At 32.4% G+C, this 25,664-nt stretch overlaps 4 protein-coding genes across 4 annotated transcripts; 1 reads left to right on the top strand and 3 right to left on the bottom strand.

The window, feature by feature from the left end:
• Nucleotides 1-480: 480 nt before the first annotated feature.
• LOC130625242 (uncharacterized) lies at nt 481-8,667 on the bottom strand. The gene is made up of 11 exons (XM_057440297.1): nt 8,576-8,667; nt 8,247-8,316; nt 8,010-8,038; nt 5,434-5,670; nt 4,002-4,070; nt 3,585-3,629; nt 2,957-3,069; nt 2,701-2,815; nt 2,018-2,051; nt 1,741-1,837; nt 481-1,603 (listed from the first exon to the last, which is right to left on the bottom strand). The coding sequence occupies exons 1-11, from the start codon at nt 8,665-8,667 to the stop codon at nt 1,236-1,238; spliced, it is 1,269 nt and encodes a 422-aa protein (XP_057296280.1). The 3' UTR covers nt 481-1,235.
• LOC130625846 (protein lin-52 homolog) lies at nt 8,396-11,370 on the bottom strand. The gene is made up of 2 exons (XM_057440961.1): nt 10,770-11,370; nt 8,396-8,889 (listed from the first exon to the last, which is right to left on the bottom strand). Exons 1-2 carry the CDS (start codon nt 11,034-11,036, stop codon nt 8,677-8,679), a joined length of 480 nt encoding a protein of 159 aa, XP_057296944.1. The 5' UTR covers nt 11,037-11,370; the 3' UTR covers nt 8,396-8,676.
• LOC130625240 (uncharacterized) lies at nt 11,262-14,774 on the top strand. The gene is made up of 5 exons (XM_057440296.1): nt 11,262-11,279; nt 12,257-14,049; nt 14,299-14,542; nt 14,594-14,637; nt 14,708-14,774. The coding sequence occupies exons 1-5, from the start codon at nt 11,262-11,264 to the stop codon at nt 14,772-14,774; spliced, it is 2,166 nt and encodes a 721-aa protein (XP_057296279.1).
• LOC130625845 (bis(5'-adenosyl)-triphosphatase-like) lies at nt 11,513-23,178 on the bottom strand. Its single transcript, XM_057440960.1, has 5 exons — nt 23,021-23,178; nt 16,357-16,502; nt 16,110-16,139; nt 15,949-16,017; nt 11,513-15,363 (listed from the first exon to the last, which is right to left on the bottom strand). Exons 1-5 carry the CDS (start codon nt 23,142-23,144, stop codon nt 15,235-15,237), a joined length of 498 nt encoding a protein of 165 aa, XP_057296943.1. The 5' UTR covers nt 23,145-23,178; the 3' UTR covers nt 11,513-15,234.
• Between the last annotated feature and the right edge of the window lie 2,486 nt (nt 23,179-25,664).

Raw genomic sequence — 25,664 nt, 5'->3', positions numbered from 1 at the left:
TTCTTAAACAACAAATTAGCTATTTTTAATTACATGCAATATCATCATATGACTAAAGCAAATGCATTGGACCAATAACTTTAGGTCAAATAACTTGTCAACAAGTAAGAAAAAATGTGCCTGGGACAAAATTAATCAACTTTCCCAAATCAGAACTAGATTAAAATGATTTAGACACATACTTTGACACAAACTGTTTATGTAAAGTACATGATGCTATAATTCATCTTGATCAGTATTTAAAGTTTTCCTAGTAAAATGGCTACAAAAAATTCCTAAAATTACAATGTCGTCTAAAAAAAACAAAAACAACCTTATCCCTATCTGGCCTCCATAACTTGTAATAATCTTGTGCAAATTGAATCACTTTTGGCACACTTAAGTGTGCAATGAAAAAAAAAAAAAAATAACAGGGAATTTTTTTGTTTATTTCAGCACTTTATTGGGACGTCATCAGAAGCTTGAATTTATTCAAAATACCACTATTTGTCTATTTACTTATCAATTACTTAAATTCTAGAGTGAATTTTTAACGTTCTGTTTAAAGTTTCTGACTGCCAAGTAAAAGTTATGTAACATAATTTTCTGTTTAATTCGCATAAAAAAATGCAAAATTTCGGATAAAAGAGCATTCTACATGTTCTTAAAAAATTTCTGTTTACAAATATTATTTAATAATTGTAGGCATTTCATCCTTCAGCAACATGTCTTAATCAGATTCGCTATGAATCGTCATAGTCAGGACGTCTGTGAGAAATTCTACAGTTGGCACAATGTCAGTGAAAGAAAAATTATTTATGTAATTAAGTTATATAAAAAAGGGGGCAGGGTAGAAGATTGGTGATTACACGCAAACAGAATAATTTATTTTATTTTAAATATCACTGTCTTAACACAGCAGGCAAGCAATTGTCGATAAACATCCATAATTCTTGGCCACAGTGAAATAAAGTAAATTAGAAAGACTGTCATTTAAAGTGGATATTTCTACTTACAGTTAGTTGTCAGTAATTAACATAATCATGCAGCCTTAAATTATATAAATTAGAAAAATAATGCAAAAACCCAACACAAACAAAGGATAATATTAAGTTTATTAAAAATAAAATATGAAAACATACATAAAAAATGAAGTTCAAAAACTTTCACAAAACAACGAAATTCATATTGGCTATTTTTTAAACCTTAAACTTAAATTTAGGGAAATCACTGTTTGGAAATCACTGCTTTTGATATTAAAACCTTTTTAAAGGTATACCTTCACTGAATAATTCTTCAACATTCTCTAGCTTCTTCCCTTTTGTTTCAGGTAAGAGCACGACCAGGAATATGAAACCTATTAACGATAGACCCGCATACAAGAAAAATGCACCCGGGCGAGTCAACCAATCCATTATATATAAAAATGTCAATGAAACAAGTAAATTGCAAAACCAGTTGGTAGCAGTTGAAGCTGATGTTTCAAAACTTCTTGCCCATAGTGGATAAATTTCTGCATTGATTGCCCAAGGCATAGGGCCAACACCAGATGCATGCATAAATAGGTGAAACATCATCGCAATTTCAGCCAACCAAGCATACGAAGTTGGACAAACTTTCTCATCTTAAATTAATGATACTTTCGATGGATAGAAATTTCAATGGTTACAAAATTTTGATTTATACTCATCATTTTCTGTGTTAATTCTTAAACACGTTCCATTTAAGACTTTTTATCCAATTGCAAGAAACAAAATCCACATGATTTATCCTGAACACAAGAAAAACATTGCTTATACGAGGCGCAGCCTTGTGTGTATATAATAGGAGCTTGAAATGTTGATGTAGGTGAATCGTCCTTCATAAGAATAAACGTAGAAGCTATTAAACATAAGGATATAACTACACCAAATATACTAGCTAATGTAAGTTTACGGCGACTAACTTTTTCAATAAGCATAATGCTTATCAACGTGAAAAAGAAGTTAAAACTAGCAACAGCAGCAGCAATCCAAATAATTTGTGTCTAGTTTCTTACACCAGCCATTTCAATAATAGTAGCACTGTAATACCTGAATATAGAAAAGTCCATTTTTAGTTAATTGTGTGAAAACAAGGCTGAGGATTAAATGTCAAATACTAATCTAATATTTTTACGGCTAAAGGTCCGAATTGAAAAAATGTTATCTATAATTTAATTCTTTTAATCTCTGAAATTAAATACCATCAGATTTTCTGTGAAGCTTGTGGGTACAAATCAGAGCAAGGTAATTTCTATTTTCAAAAAACCACTTTTTGCTAGTATACCATATTCAAGAGTGACAACCCCAACCTCTTTTCCTCAAACGTCGTAAGTTACCCATAAAAATAGAATTTAAGCAGCCACAAAAATGCTGAAGTAAGTTTTCTCCATTGTTGATGCTACTTTTCATCCTCGCAAATGCTGAATAACTTTGTGTAATAATACTTTTCAAAAAAAAAACATTATCTTTTAGTATCTTTTTGGCAGTAAGATACAGTCAGCAAAGTATAATACACCAAAAGTTTGTTTTGACGAGGAAGCAAACACGAGGGACTGCATTTGTTAAAAATGCTATTCTAAATAGCTTTACGAAGGTAACTCCAAGATTTTAAATGTAGAATCAATTATTTTATTATATCTTTATATACATCAGTAGATTATGCTGTAAACGCAGAGAAAAAAGGTAATAAAAATATTACACGACAGTGTTGATGGCAAAGAGCTGTTGAAAAGCTTGTAATCCACATCCAACCAGTAACACACGTCTTGTTGTCTGTGTCTTGATTACACGCACAAATATACCCTTTGTATTACCTGCAAATAAAAATAAGTAGATATTGACATAAAATTTGAAGTAAGACAACACAATTTAACTTTGTTCTCGTACAAAACTTTATAAAAAATTGTAAAGAATAACACTGTGCAGGTAATTAAAAGCTTCCCAGATAGCATTACAGCTAGACCACCTGGTGCCAGGTAACATAGTGACAGTCATCTGAAAAATTGTTCTATCCAATTCAACATGGTTGACGTAAAAGCCTAAAACTCCATCACTGCAGGCCATAAGTCTTTAAGATAATAACAGCTACAAAATATACGACACTGCAACAATTAAACAAAAAAAATTCTTTTTAAAAAAGGAATTTTCTTGTATGCATAAATAGCAAAGCTTTACTTCTTCTTAGTTTTTACTGCTAAAAATTTAAAAATTTATTAAAAAAGCTTGTGTTATTATCAGAACAAGTATATTTGTATTTGACTCCCACACTCACATTAGAAGTACACACTTGGTGTACAAAGAAAATATTTGAAATTAGGCTCTTTGATAGTATTTTAACCACATGGAGGAACAATTGGGTTGTATTAAAATGTCTATCAAATGTTACTAGCAAAGGAGTCCACATTGTGATTGAATTTTTTAAAGAGAAAGTGTACAGTTTTACGCAATTACTGTTTTAAGTAAATATTTTTAATCCTCTAGTATAGTATAGTGGCTTGAGATTATTTAGGAAATAATCATTTAACAACCACTAGAAAAAGCTGTTCAACGGCTACTGAGAACTTAGATTAAATTTTAACTAACTTTTCTACTTGGTGGTTTACTATATGTATTAACTGACATTGTATCCTGTATTTAAAAAAACAAGCATTTTCATAAATAATTTCATAAATAATTTTGTTTGTAGATGTATCTGCATGCATTATTAATAACATTTGTAGTTTAATTAAAGATATTAATTACTACTTCCTCTCCTGGATGCTGAAATTGCATTTGAAATGTCCTCCACTTCTTGACTGACATCATTTTTTCCCCACAATATTACCAGTTACCTTTTCTGCTTTATCCATGTGACCTTTAACAACAATGCAAACAAAGGCTGACCTTGTAATTCGAAGTTTGTTCTCATAACTTATTACACTTTTATAAGTAGGGATTATGACTTCTTCAGATCAAGTGACAAGAAAACTACAGCAAAACATGACAAACAGTTAACTTAACTTGAAATTTGTAAAATCTATGCATTTATCTAACCAATGTTTTTCTCCACTTTTTATAAATATTTCAGAACTATGATGCAATGATTAGTTTTATGTTTTTATTTTTAGTTGTTTTTAGATGGAATACACCTGGTTAGATATTACAATTTTATTGCCTACTGATTTTTCCTGATTTTTTATTCTTGCAATTGGAATGTATTTTAAATTAAAGACTATCAATAAGGGGAGAGCGGATAGTGTATACATTCAAACATTAATAAATAAGTAATGATAATGATAAGTATAATTTTATTCTTAAATTTTTAGCACAAGAAATTATATTTTTGACCAAGGAACTAATCTTCTTTATTGGTTATATTTTTGAAATGTAAAAAGATATGAATTGAAATGAAAAATTTTACATAGAGTTGAAAGAGAGATAACAAAAGAAAAAACCCCTTAAATATAGTTTGCTTTTACCAGCCCCTCTTGGTAATTGTTAACTGTTCGGATTTTGCAAGCGAGTAATACACAGGCCTATCAATAAGGGAAGGGAAAGTGCTCTTGCTCACACAAAGGTTCGCTCAATTCTGAGAAATGAGAAACTAGCTGAGCCATTAATTGCTCCCTAATTCTAAAAAAAGTTTTCTTGCTGAGAAACATTAATTTATCTCAAAATGGAAATCAATGTTATCTTTCTTATTATTTACAGTAAAAAAGAATTAAAATACACAAGAAGGCCTGCGGCTTAAAGATTTCCCCCATTAGCAATAATCTGAAAAAAGATATAAAATTGTGACATATTTGTCACGATTTTATAGCTATAATACATTATCTTTCACCAAAAATATCCAGCCTCAATAATTCCTCTTTAAATTAAAATTCATTGATAATTAATTAGTTCTGCTGAATATAGCTTTAGTTGTAGACTTACTGCTTATAAAATTGTAGTACAGAAGGAAATGACGCAATTATATAACATTAAAAATGGCGCATCATAAGACAATCTTCATTATGCTACACTGCACGAGCTTTAACTTTCGATTATAAAGTTTAAAATAAAGTAATGTTCATTGGATAAAAAAACAATTTGTTGCACTGTTAGGATTCTTATTGGCTTAAAACTCATTTTAGCCTCGCTCTCAGAAAAAAATCTGTCAAAACGAGGATTTAGGCTTTAGCATGGATAAGTTTTAGGCGTCCAGGCTCTGGCCTGTTTCTATCTATCTATCTCTCTATCTCTCATTCATTTTTTCTCAAATTATATACTTTATTAAAACTTTTAAAAAAGCATTACGTCTTTCTTAAATATGGTAACTCATATCCGAATCAAAAAATTATTTTTTTTTAAATTTATGTTTTAAAGGGCCTTTAAAGAAAGCTTAGGCTTGTCCTAAATTTTAAATTAATTCATATTTTCCTTGCTTAAAATAAAATGTCTTAAAGAAAAACTTTATAGATACAGCTTACTGATTGCCAAGACAACAATAAACCGTCTAACAAGTAACATCCATATATTTTCAGCTGCTCCCATTGTAACTGCTCCAATGAAATATTGTAACAACGAGATCAATAAGACAATGCGTCTTCCAAATTTCTGACTCAAATAACTAGCTGTCAAAGAACCCGATATTGCACTAACTAAATAGTGCAAAAGTTCAGCAGTTAGCCTACAATAGTCAATGTGATAGTGACAATGTTGAAAGTACTTGGACTACTTTGAAGAATTGTCTTCTAGAAGCTTCTGATGATACCTGTGGGTGGACGAAAGGACCAGCTAGACATAGACAGACCTGGTGGTGGAATAATGAGGTTGACCAGTGTATAAAGGAAAAGAGGAAACTTTGGAAAGAGTGGAAGTCAGGTGGTAGTAAAAATATTTACTTAGAAGCTAAGCGTCGCGCTCGTACAGCAGTGTATAAGGCAAAATGAGAAGCAGAGAGAAACAGATTTGCAGATGTGTTAAGAAGGGAAGACCAGCGCAATGAGGTATTCAAGATAGCAAAGCAAATGAAGAAGACTAATCAAGATATTGTAGGTGAGAAGTGTATACGTAATGATGAAGGTGTTTTGGCTAGCACAGAGGAGGAGAAAAGGGTAGCTTGGAAGAATCATTATCAGAGGCTGCTTAACACTGAGTTTGATTGGGACGAGGATAATTTGTCTGATGATGATGTCGTAGAAGGGCCAGCTATGCAGATCAAGACAGAATGGGTAGTGGAGGCTATTAGGAAATTGAAGATTGGCAAGGCTGCAGGAGTATCAGGTATTGTTGCAGAGATGGTAAAAGCATCTGGATATATTGGAGTTGAGCTTATTACAAGTCTTGCTAACCAGATTATAAAGGATGGTGCTATTCCGAGTGAGTGGCAGTCGAGTGTAATAGTGAATTGTTTCAAGGGCAAGGGTGATGCATTAGAAAGGGGTAACTATAGAGGTTTGAAGTTGGTTGATCAAGTAATGAAAGTTATTGAAAGAGTGATTGATAAGTTACTTAGAGAAAGAATTGATATAGATAAGATGCAATTTGGTTTTGTTCCAGGGCGTGGCACTACAGATGCAATATTTTTACTCAGACAGCTTCAGGAAAAGTATTTAGGAAAGAGAAAGAATCTCTATTTTGCCTTTGTAGATTTAGAGAAAGCTTTTGATAGAGTGCCACGTAAAGTTATTTGGTGGGCTATGAGAAAATTAGGTGTGGATGAGTGGCTAGTTACGATGGTTCAGTCTATGTACAGCAATGCTAGAAGTCGTGTCAGGATTAACGATTCACTTAGTGATGAATTTAGTGTAAATGTTGGTGTACATCAGGGTTCTGTACTTAGTCCTTTGTTGTTTATTCTAGTCTTAGAAGCGCTGTCGATGGAGTTCAGAACAGGTTGTCCATGGGAGTTATTGTATGCAGATGATTTGGTTCTCATAGCAGAGTCGATGGAAGAATTAGTTGAAAAGTTTGAGAAGTGGAAGAAAGGACTAGAAGAGAAAGGGCTGAAGGTAAACACAGCAAAGTCTAAAGTCATGATAAGTAGCATTGCAGCCAAGTGTGACCTTGTAGTTGGAAAGTAGCCTTGTGGAGTTTGCAGGAAAGGGGTTGGTAGTAACTCAATTTTTTGTAAGCATTGGGTACATAAGAAGTGCAGTAGTATTAGTGGAAGGTTAAGGGCTGGCATACAGTTTGTATGCAAGCCTTGCAAAGGTGAGATTATAGAGAATGAAGTATTTCCAGCTTTAATGATGTACAACAGGGGCTCGTTAGAGATAGTTAAGAACTTCTGTTACTTATATGATATGTTGGGCAGTGAAGGGGGTGTTGGAAGAAGTGTTACTTGCAGGATAGGTTCTGCTTGGAAAAAGTTTAGAGAGTTACTTCCTTTATTGACTAGCAGAGTCCTGTCAATTGAGGTAAAAGGTAGGTTGTATGAGGCCTGTGTAAGAAGTGTTATGTTGTGCGGTAGTGAGACATGGGCAGTGAAGCAGGAAGATCTTGACTGTTTAGAAAGGAATGATATGAGAATGGTTAGGTGGATGTGTAATGCCAGTCTGAGAGACAGAAAGAGTTCAGATGAGCTAAGAAGCAGGCTAAGTCTCCGTAGAATTAAAGATGTTATCCAGATAAGAAGATTGAATTGGCTGGGGCACTTGGAAAGAATGGAGGAGGATAATTGGGTAAGAAAGTGTAGAGACTTGATAGTTCCTGGGGCAAAGCCCAGAGGCAGACCGAGAAAGACTTGGCAGGAGGTTATAAGGACAGACTTGATAGAGAGGAAGTTGAGTTTAGATCTAACACAGTCTAGATCAGATTGGAAGAGGGTCATTAATATACCCTGTCCAACCCATGCTAGCATGGAAAACGGACGTTAAGCCGAGAATGATGATGATGATGATGATGAGCTCCTGCTGGTTAAGTTTGAGAGAAATAAGCAGGGGTCGAAGATAGTTTGAAATAAGCAGGGGTCGAAAATAGATTTTTTATTAATAGCTGGGAGAAATAGAAAAAATTATACCCTTTTCATTGGTTGTTATAAATCACACTGTAATCGACAAAACTGGCGGCTTACACTATTGCATCATTTTTAAAATACTCATTGTTATTCCTCTTTTTTGTCATTTTTTGATGCATACTAGTTAATCATCATACTTAATAACTCCACAACCACAATAATTTATGTTAATGAAAAATATAAATTAGTATAACAAGGGTTATTTAAAAAAATACGTTATAAAATAAGCAGTATAAAAAATTAATACATACTTGTATTTCACCTACCTGCAATTTTATCAAACTCAACAAACTTCTCAAAGCTTGCAATGACAAACTACGCCAACTTACAATTTTCCTGTTTTAATTAAAGAGTATTATATACTTTTTAATGATTAGAATCAACAGGATTTACACAGATAAAAACTCTTAGAGGATCTTTTGTACCAGTAATCTTTATTATTTTAATAATGATACTGATGCAAATTACAAAGTGGATCTCTCAATAGACAGTGCTAGATACAATTATTCATCATATAAATTCCTTACAATTACCATAACTACCAGAACAGACTGTAAAATATACAGTAAATAGTCATTAGTGAAGGAGCAGTTACATCATGATTTTCTTCCCTAATGTATATAAAACGCTAATGCCACCATCATGTTGTCCATAAGCTGTACACCAAAAACGATTATTTGAATTCATGCAGTTTCTTTACTTTCCTTTCTTTTTCTTCTTTGTTTTACCTAAAATGTTTAAGAACTTTCCTCGTGTCATTTCTCGCGCTTCCTCTTGACCTAAAACATAAACTTGTTGCTTCAAGCTTTGAAACTTTTCCATGATCTGGGTAACGTTAAGACTACCAAATTCTTGAAGCATTTCCAAATCTTCTTTTTCAAGTACTGGATCTGCAACTCTTTCTATGGTCTAAACAGTAGTAAAAGAACAACTCGCTTATCAAAATAATCTGCATGACTTGCTTATACATACTCTTGAAATTATTAAAAGTATTTGAAGAATCATTGCAATACACTAGCACATACATGTCTTAACTTTTCATATTGTGACATTTCTAGGTTTCCTAATGATAAATTACTATTTAAATAAAGTTGAGTGAATATAAGGAAGATAAAATGTCTCCCTTTAGTTAAGGAAACCAATATTTATGTAGCTGTGCATGTATATTTAGTTATCGTCTGCTAGTGAAACAACATAAACAACAACAGCAGTTACAATTTTAATTTCAGGATATGTGGCTGTTGTGACAATGGCAAAAAAGATCTCCGTTTTATAATAAAGCAACTGTGTCTAATCGGACGTCTTCTCATGTATGGCTCAATGTTAATGCATTACATGGACATCAATAGCGTTTTTTAATCGGTGAAGCCATTGCATTGGGTAACTGGGTAACTAAGGACTGACTGGGACCAATATGAAACCAATTCGTTAAAGCTGGGTTAAGGATACATTAACCACTTTTGATCCATTAACACAACTATTTATTTAAAAATCTTTTTCCGTAAGATGTTCTGTATAACTTTGTAATTAAATAATTATTGAGCTAAAACGTTTGTGTATTATTTTTTCAACAATATTCAGACAAATAATGTTTTTTGAAAATTAATCTACAAAATTGTTTTGTCTATTTGGGCTTTTAAGAAGCAGGTAAAAATCTTTCCTAAAAAGTTTTTACATCCCTGTATTTTTTTTGTTATAAAAAAACGAAGTTTAAGTTTTTTATAATATTAGATATTGCTATATTTTACTAAGAACCAATTAATAAGAAACATTTTACATTCTAAGATCATCACGAAACCTTAAAAAAAATAATAACATTAAAAATATATGGCATAACATTATGATGGCATAATAAATATTTTCGGCATTACAGGAAAAATCTATCTATGCCATAGCAATTTGATACTGCACCATAAAACTTTACCACTAACGTGTAACAAAAAAACAATTTCAAATCAGAAGCATAATTGAACAATACTAGCAAAAAACAGGAGCACCCCAAATCACAAAACATCTCAAACTTATTAACATCAAAAAAAATTTTTAAATTTAAATATCCCCTGAACCCTGATAGCAGATAATATGCCTTTATTTTGATATTGTCCATTATAAACAGACATTAACAATGAAAAATACTAGTTGAAATTTCCAATCAGTTGACTGACTTGCTAATTTTTTTCCAGTTCTCTAGCTGAACTTGTTATAAAACCTATCTGTTTCTGGTAAAGTCAGATGAAAACTTATTGCATGCACATTTTTATTTCTCAAAATATGCAGCAATGAAGATACACTTTGTGACGTAGTTACACAGTGTATGCATTTCAAAGTCATATTCCTATTTTAAATAGATGTGCATTTGGCCAAATCATTTTTGCCATTTTTGTTACAAATGTTAAAAATATGACATAAAAATTGAAATATTCGTTTGATGTTACAGAAAATTTATGACACAAAGTTGTCTGAATGACTCATCAATACACAAAAATTATTTGTTCGCAAATTTGTTTACCCATTGCCTGAAGCTTGAAACTCTGATCAAAATAATGTATATGGACACATGTTTTGGAGATGAACACCTAAGAAAAAATGAAGGTTTATAAATTTTGCTGATGTCAGCAAAGACAAATATATGAATTTTTTAATTTTTTTTTAATTTATATACCCGTTGCCTTCATGTGACATTTACATTTAGCTACAAAAAGTGTCAAAAATTAAAACTCTTATTGTATTAAATGTTCTTTAATTATGATACATCTTGCTTCAATTAAAATAAAATTATAAAAACTTACCGAATCAAAGACAGGCTGAAGAGGACTAGCAAACAAGGACGAGGCGCTAAATTCTGTAACTCCTGGAATTTGTTCTGGCCATAATTCAGGTGAGTTTTGATCCAATCTTTCTTGTTGACAAAAAAGAAGTTCAGAATCGCTATCATCAAACATTGAAGGCTGGATATTGCTTGGCGTTTCTGGAGGCAACTTCGTCATTTTTTTACTATAGACACTAATAAACATAAAATCAAAGTTAAAACATGACAAAAGATACCATGGCAACATGAAACATTTTAAACATACTTAAACATCATAATAAAACATTCTTTTGTTTCTGGCAACATTTTTAGAAATTCAAAAATGTGTTGGGAAATCTCTCAACATTAAAAGAAATTAGAATAACTTTGTTCAGTTTCACATGAAGTCAAATCAGTGCTACACCGCAACCTGCTCATAAAAAATCATTATAAAATAAACTCATCTAATTTTTTGTAGTGATTGAACCTGACTATGTCCACATCAATTTATGTAAGTATTTGTTAACTGATTAGCTATTTTCAACTGGTTCATACCAGAAAACCACAGCGCTATTTGGCCAAAAAGCCTAACTATGGGCTTTATACAGCTTGGTATAACTTTCAACCTTATAGCATAATGGTAGCTATAAATGTAAACAAATAACATTGCCAGAGAACCCTTAAAACATAGCTACCTATATCAAAAATCAAGTTGCTCAATCTTGAATCACTACTCTGCCAGAATAACAGTTATTTTAACTCTTCTTAACAGCGACGTCAAAACAATTCACATTTCTCAACTAAGTGTTTACAGAAACATCCATATTTTAAAATCATATCACATAGTAAAAAACAAAATTACATTTTAAACCTAATCATTTCGAGCAACCATGGTAATAAAAATATTAAAAACACTACGTCCATTTCAAAATGTTGATACTTTTAAATCCACGTAAAATGGTGCACACATAAATTTATTACTTTAATATAAACATTCATCGCCACAATGAGCAACAAACAAAACGAAGAATAAACTTTGGTTGAAAAAACGTTTAAAAAACGTTTAAAATATGTATATTGAAAGTTTCGTCTTCTCTTTGTACATGTATTTGAAAAATTGATACAATGAAATTCAAATTAAATGTGTTCTTTCTTAATCAAAACCTGGTCACACAAAATCTTCAGAAAAAAAATCTTGGCTTCTACCTTAGGGTTAGGGTTATAACCTAACATTGTTATAATATTGCTATTTCATTTAAAAATTACATTTGATTGTTCGTGTCTTTTTAATGAAATTGACAACAAATAATTTTGTGATACAAAACATACAATAAATTTTAATTTTTTTTTTTAAAGTGGATTCTTTCACGTGTTTAAATAACTAGTAATATTAATATTGCAATCAAAATGACCAACAATGATTATATTTATTAAATAAAACGAAATGACTGGTGGAAAGATTTTCTACATTATCTTAAATCGTTAAAGAAGAAAGAGAATCACAGTCTTCGTATTCGTTTCCTTGAAGAATGTCTTAAATCAAACATAATTCCGAAATTTCTTAAGTTTCGTATCCCCGAAAATGGTTGTTTTGACGACAAAGCTGTATTGGAATTTCAACTGAAATTGCTTAGAAAGGAGTTATATAACGCTAAGAAAGATTTGTTATCGGCGGAAGAGAAACTACATGAAAATCGGGAGATATTAAAAAGTAAAGTATCATATCGTATCATACCATCAATTATATTCCATACTAGACTCGAAATTCGACAGTTCAGAAGTACACATGCAGATACGCTGAATAAGAAATTGAACAAACTGTCAGATGAGCAAGGAAAACCGTTATTTAATGTGAAAAACACAGCAATTTGCTATGAATTAACGGAGAGACTCCCAAAATATGTTATGGAAACATTAGCCTTGGGTCCAAGAAACCCCATCATAGAGAAGTTCAACAAAAATGATGTGTTAACTGGTTTAGATGATTTGATTAGATTTTGCAAAGATAAAAAGATTAACGACGAGCTAATCACTGACATAAATGTTAAGACTTTGGCATACGTTAAGAAATGCAATAAGCAAAAACCATCTAAAAACATTCAAATGACAAAAAAGTATCTAAAACTCAACAACTTGGTAGCAGTTCCCTTCGACAAGGGCATCGGCATTTGTGTTATGAAAGTTGAAAGTTATAACAACAAAATGAACGACATCATTGGTTTACCCCAATTTAATAAACTTACATCTAAAAGGAAAAATGAGAAGAACCCTGTGTTCAAAGAAGAAGAAAGAATTACATCTGTCCTGAAAGAGTTAAAAGTGAAGGGAAAAATCAGTGAACAGCTTTATGATAAACTAAAGCCAATAGGAAGTCAACCACCTAGAATCTACGGACTTGCTAAAGTACACAAAAATAACACACCAATGAGACCAGTTTTATCGATGCCAGGTTCTCCATATTACAAACTAGCAAACCAGGTAGCAAAGTGGCTGTCAGTAGTAGATGAATGCAACATCAATTCTTCCACGAAACAAATATCCGATCTAATTACACATCTCCAACTTGCAGAAAATGAGGAACTTGTGAGTTTTGACGTCACATCCCTATATACAAATGTACCACTGAACGAAGCAATTGATGATTGTACCAGTCTTTTATATTCTGGAAAATACGAAAAACCTCCAGTAGATCGAGAAACTTTTCATAAATTAACCTTACTATGTAGTAGCAATGTAGTTATGTCGACTCATGATGGATATTACCAACAAGTCGATGGATTGGCAATGGGGAGCCCACCAGCTTCAATGCTTGCTAATGGTTGGCTCAGTAAATTTGACGATATTATCAAGGGAGATGCAGATTTATTCGCGAGATATATGGACGATATTATCAGAAATATCAACAAAGATAAGATCCAGGAAAAGTTGAATGAGATTAATAATATTCACCCATCACTAAAGTTTACTATCGAGCGTGAAAACAATGGAGAAATTGCATTTCTAGACATGTCTATAAAAAGAACACACGGAAACCTTGTCTCAAAGTGGTATACAAAACCAACTGACACTGGTTTAACACTAAATTTCCACGCCCTTGCACCAAAACAATACAAGAGATCGGTTGTGTCTGGACTTGTACATAGAGTCTATAGAGCTTGTAGCAGTTGGGAAACATTTCATGAAAGTCTGAAAAAGGCTAAAGGAATTCTAGATAACAACCAATATCCCGCTGAATTCTACGACCCCATTATTTCAGACACATTGAGAAAAATCATTGAAAAGCCGATTCCACAAACTGATCAGGACGGAAAAGAAAAAGAAAAAGAAGAAGAGGAAACAGAAGAAAAATTGTTATTTATTCAGTATCGTGGTAACGTTTCGGATAATTTCAAACGAACGCTTAACAACATCAAAGCTCCGTGCAGAATTATATTCACGCTGAATAAACTGAAAAGCTGACTACCATCACTAAAGCCAACAGTCGAAAAATCTTTGAAAAGTGGCGTAGTATATAAATTTTCATGTCCAAGATGTTCGTCTTGCTATGTCGGTCAAACAAGCCGTCATTTGATATGTCGTTTCAAAGAACATCGACGAAATGGCCCGGTTGCGGATCATTGGAAAGAATGCGAACGTGAATTGTCGATTGATGACGTAACGATCTTGTGCTCAAACTCAAAATCAACGTATCATTTAATGACTTTAGAGGCTCTTTTCATCAATCAATTGAAACCATCTTTGAATACAAAGGATGAATATAGATTCAGGCCGCTGGTGATTAAATTTTAATTATGACGTGGGTAATTATGATTTAATTACCATCAGCTTTTTTCTGATTTGTGTACAGTGTATGATGCTATGTATGATATGTATGATAAAAAAACTTTATTATTTTAATGTTTTTAACAGTTTTTACTGAATATGTTTTTTATATTTTAGACCTGAAGATGGAATAAATTTCCGAAATATATTGTTTAATAAATATAATCATTGTTGGTCATTTTGATTGCAATATTACATGGAACCACAATGTTTCTGACTTATTCAATATTAATATTATTAATTTTTTTTAAATTTTGGATATCATGAAAAACCAGCACATTAATTTTCCACAAAAAAATAATAAGAATTGTCTTTTTATCATAATACCTGTATGTTTTTCTATCTGTTTGTCATGCAAAATGGTAACGCTTGCAAAGTCTTTGCAAAACTGGGAGTTTAAAATATTATATTTCATCCATACATTTAAAATTAGCACTTTCGCAGCTTTTACCAATTTGAAACATAGCAAAAAAAGTCGTTGTCTGGATATATTTATGGAGGGTAGCAAGTAAAAAAAATAGTGATGATTACTTTACACTTAGTAACACAACTGCCCAATGTCTGAAACGAAAGAAATCTTCCTATAGATATCAGTTTCTGCATATTATTTACAGGCAGACTGATTCTTCATTTTTGGTAAGTGTTTATACAAAATAAGACTTTAAAATTGAAGCTTCGGCTGCCATTTGTTTTTCTGTTCTCAGTTTTGGCAGCTTTACTGTTTCATTATATCCATGAAGGTCTTTGGATAAGTCTTTGTCATGCATCTCTAACTAAAAAATATGAAATTTCATTTGAATGTAGATTATTTAACCCAGAGAAATTAACATAGAATAAAGAAAAAAATAATAATGAAAAATACTAGCGTCAACAAAACTTAGCTATTTTAGACCAAGATTGCCAATAAGTATAAACCAGTCCTTTATATATTGCATTTCGTGTGTCTGTGGCACGGAAACAAAATAAAGGTTTTAATATAGGAGATAATGAATGTAAATGGTGATAATTGTGACAATTTTGTAGCAATGGTTAGGTTTTGTAAAAAAGGTTTCTGATAGACAATATTTAAGTTTTATCTCTATAAAATAGCCACAATTTTGTTATTCTGCCAAAATCATGTGATGCTAATCATGCACAAAATCTTCAAGCTGCGAATAACAAAGTGAAAAATTCTTATTGTTTTTTTCCCAGGACTGACAATTAGCTTTATAAAAAAGGTTTATAACAAAATTGTAAAAAAAAAAATTATAACTGATCTTCTTATTTGAATTTGTTTGTCACCCAGGGGCAAGAATGGACACATTTTTTAGAGACAAATATACAACTATAATTGTATGGATAGTTCAGTTTGTTTTTACCTTTTTGTAAATGTCATCATTGTGAGTGAAATCTCCAGCTTTACGAGGAAGTATATGCACATGGACATGCTAAAAATATATGCAAACTAAAAAGTTCAATGTATATCTATATCTTGTTTTTTTTTTTTACATTTTAAAGTACATTGAATGAAACAGCATACCTTTACTGTTTGTCCAGCTTCAGGACCATCCTAAAAAAATCATTTTAAACTTAATAGTCACACTGAATGATGTTTCATTGACGTTTTAACTGTAAAACACTCATTCATTGCTGGGATTAAAAATGAAAAGTTTTAATCCAGTCAAGATCATCGTTCTTTTCATGCTTGTTTTTATTTTAACATACTTGCCAATGTCAACTTAATTTACATGAGTTGATATTGACAACCAGATACTTAATAATCTTACCTGGACTGCTATTGTCATGGAATCTGCTTCAAAATGTTTTTGGATAACACTTGATACATTTTGAACAGTCATAAAGACATCACTAACTTCTTCTGGTGTGAGATCAGAGAATCTTTCAAGACACCTTTTTGGTGCCACAAGAACATCTACATAAATTTTGTTAAGGATCATTATTATCTTCGAAGTTTTTAATATTTGATCATACAAGTGCAAAGCAAATCATGCATGATTAACATATCGAGAAATTTATAAGCAAAAAATAATTTTATGCAAGCAAATGTATGTGTCATAGTTTTCATCACATCTTTATGTATTTGACATCAATGGATTGGTCATAAACAAGACATTGTTTACCCCCACGATTTACTGAAATTCTAACTTCAAGGCTTCGCAAAATGTATCATATGCTGAGATTGTGGAGCTTTATAAGGACATGTTTTTGACCTTTTAGAATAAAAAACAGTGATTATTTTGTGTTTATTGGTGGATCTGAATTTAGGTGTTTGCAGAGACAAATTTTTTTGCACCAAGGCTTTTGTTTGAGAGAAACAGATTTTAAGGCCTTCAAAGATAGCCACATTCTGATTTATTGATTTATTCACCACAGTTGACATACCTGTAATTGTTGGCTTAGAAAATTTTAGACAAAATATGAGGTTTGTGTTCTAATTTTTTCATATATTACAAAAAAAAATGACAAAAATCCAAAATGTACATTGAATTTTCCCAGAGTACTCAGTTAGCTAGTAGCTTGCAAAGTGATCGGACGTGCTTAGAGAAAGAACTTTTTGGCGCGGAAAAAAGGGGGTCAACAGGCAAGAAGCCAATTGTTAAGATTTGCATCTAATATCTGCAACTATCCATTTATTTTCTTACTAACCTTCCTGCACTTTACAAAAAAAAAGTACGAAGATATGGAAGATTCACAAAGTTCACCTGCGACTGGGGAGTTTCTACTCTATGAAATTCAAGGTCTAAAAACCTCCATCCTGACTTTAAAAGCTGACTTAACAAAAGTTATCTCAGAGACTAGAGACAAAATTATAGAAATGCTGTATGCAGAGAACAGATCACTGAAAAAAATTGTAAAAAAACTTGAACTTGAAGAGAAAGACGAGCTTATAACAGACAAAGAACGCGATGTAACCAAACTGCAACAATATGTACAAAGAACAATATTAAAATTGCAGGTATTCCTAATACGATATCCCATGATATCGTATTAGGATCGTAAAAGTTATAGAAATTGGTGAAGTTCTAGATATTAAAATTAAAAGTTTTGACATTGAAGCCTGACACTGGCTTCCTTCCAATAAATCTAGAAGAAATCATACGGAACCTCTAAGAACCATTGTACGATTCTTTAATCATAAAATTGCTGAACAATTTCATTGAAAAAAGAAAAATCTAAAAAAATAATAATCGTTTAAATGACATTGCTCTGGGTCAATGTAGAATTTATGTTAATAATAACTTGTGTCCGTATTACAGAATGTTGTGGGGTGAATGCAAGTCCCTTTACAATGACTAGAAAATAACGAGTTTTTGGGCGTATAACGGTATAATAAACATCAAAGAGACCGAAAATACGTAGCCTTTAAAAATGACACATCTTGATGATATTGATCATCTGTTTAAAGATGAAGAACCTGAACTTGAGTAACATTTAAGTTCTTTAATATATCTTTACTGTTTTCTGTGCCAGCTGAATTTATATAAGTTCAAAATGGTAGGTAATGCTACATGCGTTAATTTTGCGAACCATTGTGTGCAGGTTATTTCCATATGTGTAAATATTTATGGCCAACACTCCAACACTCTGTTAATAAATCATGGGGTTCCTGAAGGCTCAGTATAAGGACCTCTTCTTTTCCTTATTTATGTCAATGATCTTATCAATGCGATAACATATGGTCAAGTTTACCTATTTGCTGATGACACAAATCCCCTCCATTCAAGCTGGAATGTTAAACAACTTTCCAAACATGTAGAAATCAACCTGAAGCACCTCTGCACATGGTTAAATGCCAACAAAATATCTCTCAATGCCATCGAAGCAGAATTTATCATATTTAAACCTAAAAACAAATCAATCAATTGGACCTTCAATCTTAAAGTTAATGGCAAAAATATCTCCCAAACCACCTGTGTCAAATATCTCAGTCTTCTTCTCGACGTCATCCTATATTGCAAAATAAGGCTGTTCGATTGCTAACTTTTCCTTAATCTACTGCTACAACAGAACCTATCTTCTATCAACTTGGTCTTTTAAAATTTTCTGATGTACAAATCTCCAACATTCCCTTTATTAAAAATGTTCACACTGATCCATCAACTTCATTACAATACCAGGAACAAAACTGCTGGAATGCTCGACCACTTGCTCTCAAACACTACTTACTATGGTACCAACTTAATTAGATCCCAATGCACTACTTCCTGGAATAATTTACAAAAAATTATCCTTTATCACATTATCAAAGTCTGTTATAAAATATAAACTCAACAGATTTTTTCCGGACACTTATGAACTGATCCTTTAGTACTGTGCGTGAGCGTTTGTACGCTCTGTGTATGTATGTCTGTCAACATGGATTTCTATCTTAAAGTGCGTGTGTGTGTGCATCTGTGTCAATTTTCTTTGTGAATCGCATATTTTTAAGGTGGCAGTAACCCTTAGCTGTTCAAATAGCTTAATTATTTACTCAGTGTTTTATCTATACCATATTTTTTTACTATTTCCTGAAAATATAGCCCTATAATACATAATAAAATGATTTTAACTTAACACTAAAATTGCTGAGTCAGCAGAAACTTCTATCTAAAAATGTATCATAAACAAGAAAAAAATCGGCTTCTACGAGCTCCAACTTTTTACAATCTCGTTATTTTTTATCGGCTTCCGTTTTTAAATGAACCTTGGGTTAACCATTTAAAACTGTGTGCAGATTTTTTTTGTTCATTCTTATTTTTTAACAATAGCTTTTTGTTTTTTCAAAAGATTCTTTGTTAGCATCCCCTGCTGCATCAAACGCTGTTAAAAGATAAATAGTCCGAATAAAAAGATTTTCGCATACCGTATCATGGCTGCATGATTCACCAAGCATATCTGAAAATTTTAAACTAAAACGAAAATGCTATCGAAAGTTAAAGCTTGTACAGTGTAACATAATGAAAATTGTCTTAAATTTCTACATAATGCGCCATCTTTGTTGTTATCAACGTTTCTCTTTAATAATTACACCATTTCTTTCTGCACAATTTTGCAAGCACGTAGACTTAAACTATATTCAGCAGAACTAATTAATTATTCATGAATTTTATTTTAAAGAGGAATTGTTGAGGCTGAATATTTTTGGTGAAAGATAATAGTATACTAGCCATAAAATCGTGACAAGTGTGTTATAACAGAAAAAATATGGATATATAGTTGGAAAATAACCTTTCGTAAACTAATTATGTAAAAAAAAACTCACCATCTTAAAAGGCGGTAGAAATGCCTTTTCAGATCTTGTTTTAAAAGTTTAAGAATAAAAAACAGTGATAAAAATGCTTTTTAGAACGCATTTTAATAGCGATAGAAATGCTTAAATCACAGTTTAAAAATTTAACCCAAAGCAATTTGTTGCGCGTGATTTGAAAGGAACTCGCTATTCTATTGTTTTTTTAATTTTTTTAATGAAAGCAATTATTTTTGCAAGTTGAGCGTACGTGCACGCTTTTATCTGGACAGTACTATAAATAGCATTTTACTACAAGACTTATGTATAAAACAAACATATTTTTTGTGAAAGCAACTTTAATCAGTATAGTGCATATAACTTGTGTAGTAATGTTCACGAAAACTAGTTAAGAACATCTGAAACACTAATTAAATTTTGAATATTTTCTTACAGCATGCTATAAAAACAAACTTATTTCATCTTTGAAACATTATTTTGGCTATAAGAAAGTTAAAACTGAGAGAATCACTAGCTCAAACGCTTAGTTCTTGTGATTGGGGTTCACAAGTTTAAACGTCTTCCACTTGTCTCCAACAAAAAAATCAAAAACGCAGGAAAAAGTAAAGCTCGCAGGTCACAAGAAATACAAGTTCTCGTCAAAAATAAAGTAGCTACTAATGAACAAGCCAGTGGTAATTGATCTACAGTGTTCCCAGGTCACATCTAGATAGTGGTTTAATTCGTTACAGAGTGGCGATTTTTTTGCGAACCTATTTACTGTTCTAATACGAACCCTGCGCACTATCCTAAAGTTGCCCCAAGCTTTCCAGAAATTCAACTTCTTGCAGACAGTTGGAAGAAAGTGCTTGAAAAGAAAGGAGTTAAAAAAGTTTATGTATAATATATGCATAATATTTATATATGCATTTATTGGACCTCCTAAAAACAACTTAAGGTTACTGTAAAGGAAACAATCTTTTTTTTAGGTTTTTTGCAAAAAATTCATGACATATGGAAAAAAAATTCTCTTTCCAATGACATTTTATAGTCTATGAAAATATTTGGAACATCCCTTTTTTCTGGAAAAAGCTTTTTTAGAGCTGTTATATCCTTCACACCTTTGAAAAAATATGTGCAAAAGGAGTATTTTTTGTAAACATTATGCATAATATGGAACTCCCGTATAAAAATATGCACAATAATATTTTTTAGATAGTTTACTTTCACTATCGAATTAAAAAAAATCAAAGTTAAGGAATATGCATATGAGCTGTCTCTTGTAAACCTGACTTCTGTCTATTAATGATTCTGAGCGCGTGCACGCATATTCAGCATAAAGAAAAAGTTCGCACCTCTATCATCTTTCTGCATACTCAGTTCACACATTTTTATAACACCTACGAAAATCTTTAAAAACAAATATCTCGTTAGTAAATTTTTGCATACATTCCTTTACGTTTGTGGTCTCTTTTTCCAAAAGCTTCCTATTGGCTCATTGAAATTTTCGGTGATGAAAAGCTGAATAAATTATGCACAAAAGGTTCCCAGATTTTTTTGTATAAATTACTGATTAGAGAATTATGACGACAGAAAGAAAAAAATATGCATTTTTTTGAATGATTATATATAATTACAAATAATTTCATAACGATGTTATTAGAAAAAAACCGGGAACCTTTTTGAATTTAATTTATGCTGAATATAATGGTGCGAAAACGAGAAGTCTGCGACCACACGTTTGGAAAAAGAAGCCATTTTAAAACGTACGGTGAAAAAAAATTGGTGTGTGTTTATTTTATTACATTTTCTTTTTGGAAAATTACCATCTCACGAAAATAGCACCATCAAAAAAGCATTCAGAAACAAAAAAAACTATAAAAGTATTGATAAATTATAAGAGTTTTTTTGAGACTACTCATTAAGTGAGTTTTTTCCTTTACAGTAACCTTAAAAGTAGCTATAGTTAGCAAGAGCATAAATTATCAGAAAAAAGCCCTGGGAACTAGGTGCTCTTTTATTTATCATATTTGGATATTTTAAGGTCATGACATGTTGTGAATAAAAATCACAACACCTTTGCATCGATGCTGCGGCCTTAGGAGCCTTTAAAAAATTTTTTTTGGGCCCCATTAGATATTGTCGTTAAGATTTAGACCCTCTCCCCCCTCTTTTAGCGGATTTCTGTCCGTGAAATACACACATTCGGATAAATCTTGGAAGCCTCGGGGTCATGTTTTGTAGATAAAATTTATCGGAATTGATGACAAGAGGAATTATGCTCATGAACAACAAAGAATTTTCAGGCCACAAACGAACTCTATAAATTTCTCAATCCCTAGCGGATTTTATTTTCAAACTTCAGACCCCCTCCCCCCTTAGCAGCGATATCCTGCTAACGGGGCCCGAAAAAAAATTTTGAAGGCCCCTTTCTGGAGTAAATTAATGATAACTGCTGGTTCTTAAAATAATAATAAATATTTAAGGTGGCTAGCCCAGAAAATCACTAAAACCTATAGTTAGTGGATTGTTTCCACTGTGGTTACTTAAAAAATCAACTGGTTCTCTGGTGGTTACTTCATATACTGGTGGTTCTGTAGTGGTTACTTCAAAATACTGCTGGTTCCTACTAGTAGGAAGTACTGTTCTGCCCAGATTGCGAAAACGGCCTGTTTATTAAACTTGCGAATTACAAAATTTAGTATTTGCCACGAAATTTCGTTTCATTTGAGAACAACAACAACTTTGCTAGCAGGGCTATTTGCTTGTCAGAAGTGATGACAAATGATATCAAAGCAGTGGGCCCCGATTATATTTGTTCTACAAGTCTCGAATAATATTTGACTGTCATACATAAGTCGGCCCGCCCCGATTATGTGCGTTCTATAATAAATGAGAAATGATATTAGACTGTCATATATAAACTGGCCTGCCCTGATTATGTTCCTTTTATAAGTGCCAAATAATATTTTTTTGAGTACTAAGCCGCCCTGTCCTGATTACGTTGCCCTGATTATGTATTTTCTGCCCTGTTCTTAACTGGGGCAAGCTGCCGTACTTAATCAGGCCAATGTTCTTTATCCGGGCAGAACAGTACCAGCCACGAAACAGCCGTGTACTTTTAGTAATCTACGGAAAAATACCCCTTTTTTACCTTCTATGAAAATAATGACCAATTTATTCTTATGAATGGCTGGGTTGAAATTTAAGGCAATAAAAGATACGTCCAGACACAACAGGTTTAATATTGACAAATGCAAAGGAAAGAGCAGACTTCAAAAATATACATCCATCTTTAACCAGAACATGGCCGAACTTCATTCCAGCATCACAACTCCTGGCTGCCATTTCTGCAAAAAATTCTGGGAATTAACGCATGCGCATATGCAAAATTTATAGATGTTACGGCTTGCCTAAAGTAGCCCGGCCTGAATGACTGCTTCCTCTTCTTTCATGTTTTTTTAACAAAAAAATCAGAGCAGGGTGAGGTTTTGTTAGTTTAGAAACGCATAAATAATGACTCGTTTAAATTTTCCTTACTTTGGAAGATCAGCCTGAAGATTATTTTTAAGATGTTCTTAATTTTTAAGTAAATACCAGCCTGATATTCTTAGCATATTCGTATATAAAAACGTTTCAAAATAATGATTGCGGAGAAGAAAAATTCTCCCAATACACTTTTTCTCGTTTTTTCCTTCTCGGATGAAAAATCCTCAACAAACAAAGTTACTATGGATACTAAGGACAAAATCTCTATGCACTGCACATTGCTTTTTAGCGCCGCCCTCTAATTAGCGCCGCCCTTCAATAAGCGCTGAATCTATATTTTAGAATACGAAATAAGCGCCGCCCTACTTAAGTGTTTTATATATCAGACAAACTCGCGAATAAAGTTTACAAAAAGCTGTCTATCAGATTGCGACTTCTGTTACGAAGTTAGACACGACATATTTTTCTATTTAGATAGGCAATAATATTTGTTATACACTATCCAGTTATTTTTCAACATTGATTTGTGAGATCTTCTTGAACTGACTGACAGGAAGAAGAAAGACCTCAAGCCCCACCTATGATTTGCGAAATTTAGTAATTCAGTAACCCCCCCCCCCCCCCCTATCTCGTTTTTAAAAGTGCACAACTATGAAACATCGTGAAATGTGAACCAATTCTACAATTTCTGATAACAAAAAATACAGCCTATTATTCATGGTTAAAAGTCGCGCGATTGAAACGTTTATGGTCTAAAAGGGCATTTAAGTGACAAAAAATCAAAATTTTGACGACACCATCATGTTCAGCACACTTTTTTTGTTAACTGTGCTAAATTTTGTCGGAAATAAAGTAGTTTTAATTTTTGAACCAATTTTGGCCTAAAATGACATTTAGGTGACAAAAATCAAAATTATGATATCACAATTATGTTCAGCATACTTTTTTTGTTAAATGTGCCAAATTTTGTCAAAAACAAATACCAATTTTGGCCTAAAACGTCATTTAAATCTAAACCGTACTTAAATGTTAATTATCTAAAATGACTCTATTTCTCATTCATTCATACATCTCATATGGAAATAAATGGGCATGGGTATCAACAAGTAAAAATAAATGTAAACAAATGTATTCTAAACTGAAACATGCTGTAAGAATAATTCTCAATGCCGATAGATACACTACTGCAGAAACTATTTGACAAAAAATTAAAACTCTAAACGTGTATAACCTCGACATTCTACAAACACATATCTTTATGTATAAAGTTAAACTAAATCTTACGTCTAGAATCTTCTCGGACCAGTTATCAACTGTAAATGTTGTATAATTAACGATTTACAACGGCTAAAACTGTTGACTCCTTTAAAAATCAGTATTCTTCTAAACAAGACATTAAGACCTCTGCTAATTCAAAATGGCTTTATCTTTCTTTTTTTACTCTACTTTTTTTGTTAATTTAGGCCATAGATTGTAATTAAATTTTGCTCGCTTTAAGGGGCTTGATAATAAGACAAAATATGTCTTCTACTTGCCCCTGTCATATTGTTAACACTTATATGACAACATTTTTTGTATGTACTGTTGTCGGCGAATATATACTACAGTGGACTCTCCATAACTCGAACAGCCACGGGAAATCGAAAACCGTTCGAGTTATAGAGAGATTTGGGTAATAGAGAGTTGGAATTTTGTCCAAGTTTTTGTATAAATGGCCAATTAAGCTTGATTATTCTCCCTTATATGGTATGGGGACGAAGTCTTTCATGATTGTAAAACTTCAATCCCAAAGAATTGTGTTTACGTTTTGCTTGAATGACATTCGAATCATTTAAGACCCCTCACACATGTAGATATGAAACATTCTAATCAGTTAGGGCTCTATTTACGTTTACAGAGCCGAAACAATGCAAAAAACTGCCTGTGTCAAATAAAGTTCTAGATACATGTTGCAACGTTGGAGTTACAGGGAGGAAATACCCGAAGAGATCAAAAAACGTTTGGATTTTAGGAAGAGATTCGAGTTATAGGGGTTCGAGTAACAGAGAGTTTTTTTATGAGAGTTTATCAGGAAATTCCCACCGCGCCAGCGAAATCGTTCGACTTAAGGAGAGATTCGAGTTATAGGGGTTCGAGTCATATTATTATTATTATTATAATTCCGAATATTTATACAGGATATAGCCACTTCAGTGTTTGAAACACTGTTATCAATGTGGGTCCTGTGTTCGGGATGTACACATTAAGTGTACACCGGCATTACCTACCCAATTTCCCTCACATGGCACGGGTTGACCCGTAGCTGTAGTAAAGACACTTGCTAAACATGCCCGCGCTGTGGACCGAACCACGGACCTTGTGATTACGAAGCGAACTCCA

Source organism: Hydractinia symbiolongicarpus, chromosome 14 (assembly GCF_029227915.1).
Source record: "Hydractinia symbiolongicarpus strain clone_291-10 chromosome 14, HSymV2.1, whole genome shotgun sequence".
NCBI lineage: Eukaryota > Metazoa > Cnidaria > Hydrozoa > Anthoathecata > Hydractiniidae > Hydractinia > Hydractinia symbiolongicarpus.
This window is presented reverse-complemented; position numbering and strand designations above follow the sequence as displayed.

Excerpts from the sequence above, each read along its gene's own strand:
- LOC130625242 (XM_057440297.1), bottom strand. The coding sequence starts at position 8,667 with ATGAATTCAAATAATCGTTTTTGGTGTACAGCTTATGGACAACATGAT. Across the intron at positions 4,071-5,433 it reads ATCAGTAAGCTGTATCTATA|TTCTGAAATATTTATAAAAA; the intron begins AAGTTTTTCTTT and ends ATTGCATCATAG. Across the intron at positions 1,838-2,017 it reads CTATTATTGAAATGGCTGGT|GACGATTCACCTACATCAAC; the intron begins GTAAGAAACTAG and ends ATTCTTATGAAG.
- LOC130625846 (XM_057440961.1), bottom strand. The coding sequence starts at position 11,036 with ATGTTGCCATGGTATCTTTTGTCATGTTTTAACTTTGATTTTATGTTT. Across the intron at positions 8,890-10,769 it reads TTCAGCCTGTCTTTGATTCG|ACCATAGAAAGAGTTGCAGA; the intron begins GTAAGTTTTTAT and ends ACTACTGTTTAG.
- LOC130625240 (XM_057440296.1), top strand. Across the intron at positions 14,050-14,298 it reads TTGAGAAAAATCATTGAAAA|ATGTTCGTCTTGCTATGTCG; the intron begins GCCGATTCCACA and ends TTCATGTCCAAG. Across the intron at positions 14,543-14,593 it reads AATATAGATTCAGGCCGCTG|CTTTTTTCTGATTTGTGTAC; the intron begins GTGATTAAATTT and ends AATTACCATCAG.
- LOC130625845 (XM_057440960.1), bottom strand. The coding sequence starts at position 23,144 with ATGGCAGCCAGGAGTTGTGATGCTGGAATGAAGTTCGGCCATGTTCTG. Across the intron at positions 16,503-23,020 it reads TAAACCTGTTGTGTCTGGAC|ATGTTCTTGTGGCACCAAAA; the intron begins GTATCTTTTATT and ends AAATTTATGTAG. Across the intron at positions 15,364-15,948 it reads ATGATGACATTTACAAAAAG|TTAGAGATGCATGACAAAGA; the intron begins GTAAAAACAAAC and ends CATATTTTTTAG.